Source organism: Vitis riparia, chromosome 11 (assembly GCF_004353265.1).
Source record: "Vitis riparia cultivar Riparia Gloire de Montpellier isolate 1030 chromosome 11, EGFV_Vit.rip_1.0, whole genome shotgun sequence".
In the NCBI taxonomy this organism is placed as follows: domain Eukaryota; kingdom Viridiplantae; phylum Streptophyta; class Magnoliopsida; order Vitales; family Vitaceae; genus Vitis; species Vitis riparia.
Genome location: NC_048441.1, coordinates 19,029,588 through 19,041,026, shown reverse-complemented (window position 1 = coordinate 19,041,026; position 11,439 = coordinate 19,029,588). Strand labels below are relative to the sequence as shown.

Sequence of the window (11,439 nt, the reverse complement as noted above, 5' to 3'; positions counted from 1 at the left end):
TAAAAGACAAGTGACTAATCTCAGTCCAATAGACATTCCAACATTCCTTTTGGAACTTTTCACGTGTCTTAACACCTGCAAATCATATAGATACTCCAATGAAGTACCCCATAAGCGTGATTTTACCTGCTTCATCCCTCAGTACCTGTAAATGAATCCTATATTTTTGCATTTGACTGTTTGAAGAAGCTTTGGGGGCATTATAAAGATAACAGCTATTATTATCTGCAGCACTGAATTGACAAAAATGGGGTTCATAATTATGCGGATGCAATAATCCTGTGCCAGAATCAAGCCCTTCGCAAGTTTGATATTTACACCCTTAAAAATGCTGAGAAGTTCAAGTGGGGCCAATGGAACGAAGAGAGTCAACTCACGCTATAAAAATTATTGTTCTGGCTGGTTCTATTTTATTAGAACTGGAGTAAAAAACTAACAATAGTCTTAGAATCTCCATTTACATTGTTTTGACACAGAAGGCCTAAACTTGAAAGCAGAATTTATCTCAAACCATCAATCGGATGGGAGATTATTCCCAATGAACAGACAGTACATACCTCCACAGTGGTTGCTAGCCAAAATTGATACCCTGAGCCAGTGGTAGCTCATTTCCATAATTGATTGTACTGTGGAAGGACAACAATTATAGGTCTTTGTCAAATCCAAAAAATGCAACATAATGATAAATTACTTGAAATATAAGAAACATACACCCCCAACAAAATCAAACGGTTAAACCAAATTACCATGTTGAACGCCGCATGTATTGTTTCCAGGAGTCGCTTCCTGCTTCACGACCACCACCAGTTGCCTTTTCTCCCCCAAAAGCTCCACCAATCTCAGCTCCATTTGTAGGTATATTTACATTCACAATACCACAGTCACTTCCATGTGGCCTGTATAATACTCATATATGAACAAAATATTTCACAGTGACATTAATGCACTAGATCCACCAATCCCTTATGTGTCATGGCATTCAACAACTGCCTCTTCACTCACATTCCATAACAAATTGCAGTGATAGGGGATAAGAAAAATATCTCTAGGCTCCTAAGGTAATCAGAACTAAATTTCAGGAACAGAACATATTCTCCCCACCGCTCCTGTTATCAACTACAACGATTGTTTAAAGATAGAAACAAGGTATGCACAATATGTTACATTGGTACAAGTGTCAAAATATAAATTGGCATAAAGTTTCTAATTCACCTTCTTCAAAAAGACCTAGGATTTAAGGACATGTTGAGCTAAGGATAGCCCAACAGTTTTGAAAGTCCATTAAGTGGCCATGATATTGAGAAATCATGTTTGGGTTTTCCAAGGGCAACAGCTCCTACTCAAAGGGCATTAAAATTTAAAGCACAACAAGACTTGGATGCAAGAGGCCAAAAGAAAAATGAGTCTGATAATATGATACTTCATGCATTATGTTTTATCAAAATAATAAACAAATCATAAATGGCCAACAAGCCATCTTAATACAATCTCACAGTACTCACCCAATCCATTTGAAGATAACTTCAGGTTTGCGAGTGAAGATTGAACTACTCAATCCTTGTGGTACAGAGTTGTTCATTTCAACTGCTTCTTCAAAAGTCTGCACAAAGAGGAGTTTCCAAACATGAAAAGATAAATTTGATCAGGAAGAGAAATAGACCACCAATACGGAGGAGAGTGACATCATTAACAGACTACCTGAAATTTCATCACATAAAGAACTGGACCAAACAATTCTTCCTTAACTACAGAGGCATTTGGAGAAATCTCAACGATTGTTGGCTGCACAAAATTTCCCTCGGATTCTACAGTGGACCCACCAATCAGAATATTTCCTCCCTGAATGTCCTTGGAAGAGTTTAGATTAACAAAACCCAAGAAAAAACGACATTCTGGTAAAATAAATTATATCAAAAATCAATCCAAGCAGCTTTGAGATTAACCAACTAGTCTATAATCATTTTACAGCTTAATCTTTTAACCAGTGCGTGTACATATATACAGGTCCTTGAAGTCCTTGAAGTCCTGCTCTGAATTTCAAGAACCAGGAGATTTGTACCTATAAATTTAAGAACTTGTTTTATGTGTTTTCTTAAAAAAAAAAAAAAAAGAATCTGTACTGGAAAGAGTTTTTCTCATTGCAGCTTTTAAGTGAAGAATATGAAAATCTACGTGCATAATGAAATGGGTACATAGCAAATAATGTTTAGAAATAATTTCACTAAAAGATTACAAATGTACAAGTACAGCAAGGTATTGAATGCTTGCAGAAAAACAGATATAAATAATAATGGGTGCATGTGTCCATGGATGCATGTCCGTATGCTTGTAGAATAGTAACTCTATTTTTCTACAAGTGAAAGATACATGCCTGAAATTTTATGATCTCAATGCCCTTCTCAAAGTTCTCCTTCGAAGCACGAGTATGCAGTGGTCCAACAAGGGTGCCTTTTTCTAAAGGGTCCCCCATTTTGACTTGTTTATAGACATCAATCAGTTGATTCAATACAGTCTCATATATACTTTCATGAACTAGCTGCATCCAAACGGGCAAAAAATTGCCTGAAGAATTTGAACATCCATCTCCACACAAAAACTTATGACATTAAACATATAAAAGGAAATATACGTTACCAGCCTACGACACGTTGTGCAGCGCTGGCCAGCCGTGCCAACAGCAGCAAACAAAACAGACCGTACTGCTAGCCCAATGTCAGCGTCTTCCATGATAATGATGGCATTGTTCCCACTTAATTCAAGCAAGCATTTACCAAATCTTTGGTTGACAACTTGTTGGACCATTAGACCCACCTATAATTGCAAATGCAGAAGATGTGCATATGGTCATGCCCATGGAAAGAAAAACAGAACATGCAACTTAAAAAGCAGTGTAAAGTATAAATTATGGCATGCATGTTAAATCACAAACAAATCAAAGACAAAACTGAGTAAGTCATATGGCTTTGTAGTGAGGTTTACTAATCTAAACCTTTTGATCCAATTTTCACCTCATTTCATCAGGAATGGCATATATTGGCTGGTATTATGCAATCCTCATAAGGTAAAATTGCAATGGTTCAAAGATAGAACTATACTAATAAATCATGTGTGCAAGGCATCAGTAAGAAGGGAGAAACATACAATTTCTTTAATGCCTAAATCATACCCCAAAGTCATTCTGAGATGAGGCTCAGCAAGCACAGAAGACAAATATTAAAACTTGGTATCCACAAGATTTTAAAATGTGGCGTCATCCCAAGTATTTGAGATCGACACTATCAACTACATAAATCCAATTTTACAACTTCTCATAAGTTTAACATTGACAAACCAAAAAGTCCGCATACATTATGGTGAATAGATAAAAACTTGGCATCTCACATAGATGTAATTCCAATAGCGCACAAGTATGTAAGCAGGGTACCTTTGAACTCCCAGTGAATGAAACCAGGGGAATGCGAGCGTCTTTTGATATGGCTTCACCAATTTCAGCACCTCCACAAAAAGAGGTGAATATTGCACCTGGCAAGTTGTTTTTCTCAAGAACTTCAGCCACTAGCTTTGTCACGGCAATGGTGATTAGTGGAGTTGTTGGAGCACCCTTCCTATAATGTAGGTTATAGTAAGTAGTCATTTTCTAGCATAAAACATGTAATTCAAGGAAACAAGAATCTTCCTTCTTATAGAAAAGGATAAAGAGAACAAAATAAGTATTCTCTATTTTACCCATTAGCAATGGGTAACTAAAATTGTTTTGTTAGAAAAGGGAAAAAAAAAAAAATAGTTGGATGACTAAGTATCCATTTGGAACAAAAAATAGTCGTAACTTCTATATAGAATATAAGAACTCTTAAGAGATTTATATTGAAAATGTAATGATTTTTAAAAACTTATTAAAAAATTGAGGAATTAAAAATTTTTTGCTACATAAAATTTTAAAAATTTTGAAAGTAATTTTTAAGTACATAAGGAAAACATATACTTTCTGTATAAGAGTTGCTACTTTTTATATAAAAGTTTATATTTCATAAAACAAAAAACAAGAAGTATATCCAAACAAAACCTGAGTTTACAATTTTTTGAACATGTATCAACACCAACCACATCCAAAGGAGCGAGTGGGGAGTATGAAAAGTCAAGAACTCTTTAAAACACACATGAAAAAACAAGAATAGATGTTGAACAACATCATCTGATGTCATTGTTTCCAACTTATACCTCACACAGAACTCAAGAGACAGATATACAACTTACCACACAACACAATTACCACATACCAATGCGAGGCAGGCATTCCATCCTAAAGCACAACAGGAATAATGAAAATTATGATCAGAAAGGGCAGCAGTATCGGTTATTTCATAAAATAGAAGACAACTTGAAATTTAAAGCAAGACTACTCATAGTACTAACTATAAATAGTTCTAAAATCAGGGAAAACTCATATATTTCTTTCTGAATGATATACAGATTTTAAACTGACAAATTAAAGATATTCATGATTCTATTCAATTTGTAATCCTACAGGCATTACCAATTCAAATAACCTACTAACATGAATACAGAAAGAAAATCCCACCTAAAGAAGGGCTGTGACAAGATATGTGCTTGGCTATGATAATTTGAAATACAATTCAAAACCATCCTTCAAAATTAAACTCCTCCATTTATTAAAAGAAGAGAAAAATGCACTATTTATTGTTAGTAGGAATTAACTAGATAAGTAGAACTGGCTAAGTTTGCAGGTGCTTCATGCTTACTAGCTATGACAATACTATACACCTCTACTAAATGGCATTAAGACTGATATAAAATGGGTTAATAAAGAACTATTACGTTCCCAAAGATTCTCACACAAACGATAGACATGAATTATCACGGTTTTATCATTACATGGATTGACATCAAAGGGAAAATTAAAGTTTCAAAGCTCACTCATAATAAGCTTGTTGGTTAAAACAGGAAAAAGAACGCACCAAGGACAGCACATGGAAAGTTGAAAGCAGTAATCACACCAACTATGCCCATAGGATTCCACACCTGTGGTATGAAAGGCACATAAACTAGGAGCAATGAGAACATAAATAATGTTGACAGTGGCTTTTTAAATTATCTTAGTCCAAAACTGGGTACAGTACTGCACCTCACACATCATATGGTCTGGACCTGTAAAAAATAGCAGATAAAAAAGGTCAAATTTAAAGTCTTGGAGATTTACTTTCTGAGTAAATATAAAGACATCAAAAGGAAAAATAAATCATAGCTCCAGACTGTCTGAAAGCAAATCAAAGATCAGAAGTAAATTTAATCAATTTTCTGAGCTGCCTATAGAAAAGCTTTCATATATAGTCATTAAAGAGCTGTAATAATTCTTGAAGCTTTTCACTTAGCCATCAAGAGAAACATGAAATAAGAAATGACCAGTAATATAATGACTGAGCTCACGTTCAGAAGGTATGATGGATCCATTTATTTGTCGACTTAACCCAACAGCATAATCACACATATCAACAATTTCCTGCAAAGCAAAAATTAAAAAAAAAATTAAAATTAAAAAAATTAAAAAAAATTGGAGTTATTTGAAAATGGGAGAACGATAAACAAGGCCAAAAATTCATCTGAAAGATTATTGAGGTTTCCATGTGCTCATTCAGCTCTATGGACACTGTAAATCATTAAAATACACTCCTGCAAGTCTGTCCAGAGTTGACCTTCTTTAGGGTACTGTGACAGGGCCCATGGCAATTCTGAAATATGAACTTATATGTGTAACTAAGAGTCTGTTTGATAATGATTTTAAAAAGTGTTTCTAATCATTTTAATACTTAAAAGATAAAAATTCTAAGTGTTACAAAAGTTAAAAACACTTTTTAAAATTACTACCAAGAACTTTAAATCCATTGGTGAAATAGGCAACCAAAGAAATACACTTTGAAAAGTGTGTTGAAGACAAGCGGAGAGTTGGACCACCATTTCATAAATTCAGAATATGCTATCGATTAGCCAAATGTAAGGAACCATCCGAGCTATTGATATGTGTAGTCAAATCCAAACCATTGAATAAAGGTAAAATGATCTGAAATGAGAGTATAAAATATGAGATCCTATTAAAAAGAAATGGGACCGGTTGTGAGTAGACGAGACTTGGGTACAAATAAATCACATCTAGACTAAGGTATAAGCAATTGGGCCCATTTGCCATGTGGTCTTTCAGGCCACCACTTTTGTACGTTTCCAGCCATAGAATGACCCTAAAGATGCACCAATTTGGATAAACACAGTGACTGGATAGATTTTCCTCTTACTAAAAAGCCAAAATAGGTTGAAACTTCCTTAAAAATAATACAAATAACAGATGCGTCATCTTGTCAAGTTGGTTTTTGACTAGTTGAACATATGCAGCACAAAGTGACTAAGTAAACCCCTCCACAAAACCTCATTTCCGGCGGATGGACATAGAACGATGGCATGGAAATGAAAATGTTTCGATTATAACGCGGAAGTAGTTAAATAAACAGAGATTCATGCATTCACCTGAGGCTTGTCTTAATGCAGCACAAAAGGACAATGCCTCAAGGAACACTGTCAACATCAATTTCTAGCTCGCTTGTGAGTAAAAGAAAGGTTATACCTGAACCTCTCCGATTCCTTCAGCCAGTATTTTCCCCATCTCCAGCGACACAAGCCGACCAAGACTCCCCAATTTCGCTCTAAGCGCTTCCCCAATCTGCCTCACAATCTCACCTCGCTTCGGCGCCGGAATCTTCAACAACAACAAAAGAAACTGTCAACAAAACCAAAACCAGCCGCAAAATTTTCGCAACGACCATGCTCAATTCCACAAACCTTCATCCACATCTTTGCTGCTTCACTGCAAGCCATCAGCCCCTCCTCGTAATCTTCAATAGACGCCTCCGTCACCACCGCAATCCTCTACATCCAAAAACCGAAAATATTTTCACAAATTTCCAAAAACGAATCAATTACTCACATCTCCGTGATTCAAAGCTCCAAACCGATCGGATTCAAAGCGCGAAACCTGATTGTTCGACGGATTCACAGAAGAGACGAGCGGGCCGCGTGCCTTCCACTCTCCGTTGATGTAACATCCAGGATTCGCCGGACCGACTCCGATCTCCGCCAGAAATTGGTACTCTTTTCTCTCGAAAGACATCTCCACAACTGCGATGATTCTCTAGGATTAAGATCAAAACCTCAGATAACAAAAACACCTCAGAAATGCAATTGAGATTGGGAACGAGAGACGATGCGATCAGGGAGAAGAACGACAAGGATTCACCGATTTAAGTAACCGGTTGAAAGGATAAAATTTGTGTGAGTGTCTCCTTCTTCCATGTTTTTATTCGACTATTTATATGGGTTTTTAAATAAAAGGTTATCTTTATAAGAAAAAAACGAAGATATATCTATCAAAATAAGGCCAAAAATAAAATTATTTGAGGTGGGCGCCACTGGGAAACCAACCCGGGCCTAATGGAGCCGTGCGTGAACTGACCATGACGTCATGTGCACTGATGATGTGTCAAGTAGTGGCTGGGTATGCTTGGAGCTGTCGTGTCGCCCCGTCCAAATTGAACTTTTTTATCATAATGTACATGGGCTTTGTAATGCAGGCCCACGGTGGATCGAGCCCAACTTTGAGGGTGGGGCTCGGTAGTCCCCATCCGAAACAAAGGTTTCATTTTTGTACGTTATTGAATTCAAGTTAGAGCCTACTTTTTAAAAATTTAGGAAAACAATTCAAGTGTTTTTTTTTAACGAAGCATTTGGGAGGTGCTTTTTTAAAAAGACACTTTAAAATATTTCAAATATTCCTAAAATACTCTGAATGTTTCTTGCTACCCTTCTTTCTCTTTCGGCTCTCTTTAATTTTTTATGAAAATTTCTCATCAACAGTCAAATAATTAATATCTATTAATAATTTTGAAATTTTGTACAATTTCATCGAAAATCACTATAAGCTTATCATACAATAAATTCAATAATATCAATTTCTAATTTTTTTTATATAGTCTACATTATTTCTATTTTCATAATTATAAAACTAATTTTTTTTAGTTTTTTTAACAATATAAATATTTACATATTTTTTTGTAATAATTTTTTTTTGTAATTAATATCATTTTTAGTAATTTTTTAATATTAAAAAAGTTTTTTTCAAAAGTGTTGTAGGAAAAAACTCTTATAGTAAAAACACTTCTGCTAGAAGTACTATAAAATACTTTTCATCTTCGTTTGCATCATTCCTATATAATATAATAATTTAAGTTTTTGAGTTAAATTGTTAAAGATCATATCAAAGCCTAGATTTTCAATTTTTGACAATCATATCTAAAAAATCAATTAGTGTTTAATGACAATAGACTCAAATCTCCTTTGATGGAATGGGTGACCTATCATTGGTTTAAGAGTCAATGTTGTGTTCTTATATAAAAGTTGTTGTTAGTTTGGTAGCCTATTTAAATTAAATTAATAATTTTGTTTTATTTATCTTTGCTCAAGATTTTGCATACATTGGCTATAACAACTAGAGATAGCAGTGAAATCAATCCAAAATAAAAATAAAATAAGAATGATTGAATTTATTAAAAAAAAAAAATGTGAGAATTTCAAAGGGATAGTTTTACTCATCATCCTTAAATTTTTAGCTTAATACAACTAGTTTGTATTAGTTTAAAAATTCGTGAAATACCCTCATTTTTTCAATTAGTGAGAAGGAAGATGAAAATATGAAATGAGAAAAATAGGAAATATATATGACAAAATTTCAAATTAATGAAGGGTAAGTGTATTTACCTAAAAACTTCATGAAAGTAAATGAAATTAACCTAACTTTAAAATGAAATATTTTTTAATTACAAAAAAGTTTACTTATATTAGATTATAGTTGTGACGTATATTAAATTTATTAGGAATGTGAGAATTTTAAAAGGAAAATATTTTCAAATATTTTTTAGAAAGTTTACTTAGTTTTGGTTATAACTTGTTTTATATCCACAAAACCTCTCAAAAGCTTTTATGGATGGTTTTCATAAAAATTATATATCTTATAATGCAATTGAAATTCTTGATTTATTGACTAACGATTTAATTAATTAAAAAAGCTTTAAAATAAAAAAAAAGTTATAATTGGCGGATAAAAAACTACCTATTCACCGGCCTTTTTTAAAATGTACTTGATGGGTTTTAAAATGTACTTAATGTGGCTTTATATGAGTTTTTATAATTTTATTTTATTTTTTATTAAAATAATATCGGAATCTTGGTCGCTAGGAGTCATGAATTGTAAACCTCCTTGCTTTGAAGATTCCAGTTCCACTGGTGGAACTTCTTCCCAAAGTTTAAAAGAGCCTTTTTTGAGGGGCCCAAATTAATTTCATATATTTGATTTAAGGAAAAGTTTATAGCACTCAATAGGCATCTTGTGAAAGTTGTATATTATAATCATATTATACTATGATATTTTCACTTCTTTTAAGTTCAAATTTGGTTAAAAACATTTGAGGAATTCAAATTGGCCGGATTTGTTTGATTGAGACACTGTGTTATTATTCTATTCTAATTACATTGTTTTTACTTAATCTTGTTTGTCACATTTTTCATACTTTTCTCATATTCTTCAAACTCTTAGTTATATCATTCAATCCGTTGTCATATCGATCACATCCTTATTTTAAACATATCAATTAAGATTAGACAATAACATATCTGATTGTATAAAATTTTAAAATTTTAACCGTTGACCCCAATATAATATGCATTACAAGCATTTTCATAAATTTATGGAATTCACATTGATTTGATATATTTGATTTAGTATACATGATTGTATGTTTCTTAAACCCGACGGTTCATGATAAATTAACACATCTTTTAAGGATTACTTTGATATATATTGATAACTCATTATTTAATATTATCTTATTATTTCTTAAGAACACATGTGATATATTACTTGTCACATTTTTTATACTTCTCTCACATTGTCCAACCTCTTAATTATGTTATTTGATCTGTTGTCACATAAATCACATTCATATATTAAATGTTTTAATTGAGATTAGACAAGAATATTTGTTATGATATTGAATCTTTTGATATTATTTATTGACCCTTATATAATATATATAATAGATATTTCCCAAATTCATATAGTTCACATTGATTTTATATATTTGATTTAGTATATATTATTTTATATTTTTTAAACCCGATTGTTAATAATATTTGATCTATTATGATATCATTTCCCGATATTTTTTTTTAATATTAACTATGTAATTGGATTATTTGGATAAGTTACTTTCAAATTGCCTCTTATTAGACTTAGACATGAGACGACCGGCTATAAAGGGTTGAGATCTATTTTTGTAATTTCAAATACGATCCAAATTGTTTGGTAATCTTTTTACTATTAGAATTTGAAAGTTAGTTGATTATCGGATAGCTTCGAAGGAGCCATCGCAATAATTTGATCGCTTTTCAACTGCAAGTTAATGTTTTTATGCGAGTGCTAATGTTTTTTCAAGATGATGTCGTGTCAAGAAAAGTGACGCTGCATATTGGAATGAAGAAAAAAGGGAGATATTACGGTGCACGACTTCAATCATGCTATCTAATCATTTAATAAACACGTGGATCCTAGGATGGACATATGACTCACACGTGGTGCCAGAGAAGGAAGTAGGTTGGAAATTTCAGAGTCGTACTTACTATTTTATCATATTCATTGAGTGTAAGTTGAGGTTTCTTTTATTTTGTTTGAGGATTAAGCTATGGACTAGCCGACTCCCATCCCGCCTCCACCTCATTATTACATTTTATTTTTAATATAATAATAAAATTTAAATCATATTTGGTTAATCATGTAATAAAATTTATTTTGTTGATTATAGAAATAAGATATTATTTTTTATTATATTTTATATTCAAATATGAAAATATTATAAAACATTATATATATATATATATATATTAATATTAAATTAAAAGATGAAATATAATATTACGTGTATTATAATTTTATTATTTTCATATTTTTTATACTAACTTTTTAGAATAAATTTTTTGATTAAAAATAATAATTTATCGTTGAAAAAAAAAAATATATAAGAGAGATTTCTTCTATGATATAATATCATAATGCCATGTCATATTATACGATCAGTTAAGCAAATTAACATTATATTTAACTAATGAGATATAATATGAGATAAGATAAAATATCGGATAATATGTCATATAAAGGAGTGAAATGACATATTATAAATAAAAAAGTATTAATTAAAAAAATTATAAATTTGTGGTTACCAATTTCAAGCAAGTTTGGAGCATTTTTTTTTAAATTTTTTTATAAATTAAATATAAATACAATATAATATATGGATATCATATCCTTAAACATCCGTATCATATTTT

General features: G+C 32.1%; 1 protein-coding gene across 1 annotated transcript; it reads right to left on the bottom strand.

The window, feature by feature from the left end:
- Positions 1–298: 298 nt before the first annotated feature.
- LOC117925129 (aldehyde dehydrogenase family 7 member A1) lies at positions 299–7,371 on the bottom strand. The gene is made up of 14 exons (XM_034844010.1): positions 7,040–7,371; positions 6,847–6,933; positions 6,632–6,763; positions 5,446–5,518; positions 5,144–5,166; positions 4,977–5,040; positions 4,255–4,300; positions 3,425–3,605; positions 2,635–2,811; positions 2,372–2,536; positions 1,699–1,839; positions 1,503–1,600; positions 747–896; positions 299–626 (listed from the first exon to the last, which is right to left on the bottom strand). The coding sequence occupies exons 1-14, from the start codon at positions 7,172–7,174 to the stop codon at positions 572–574; spliced, it is 1,527 nt and encodes a 508-aa protein (XP_034699901.1). The 5' UTR covers positions 7,175–7,371; the 3' UTR covers positions 299–571.
- Between the last annotated feature and the right edge of the window lie 4,068 nt (positions 7,372–11,439).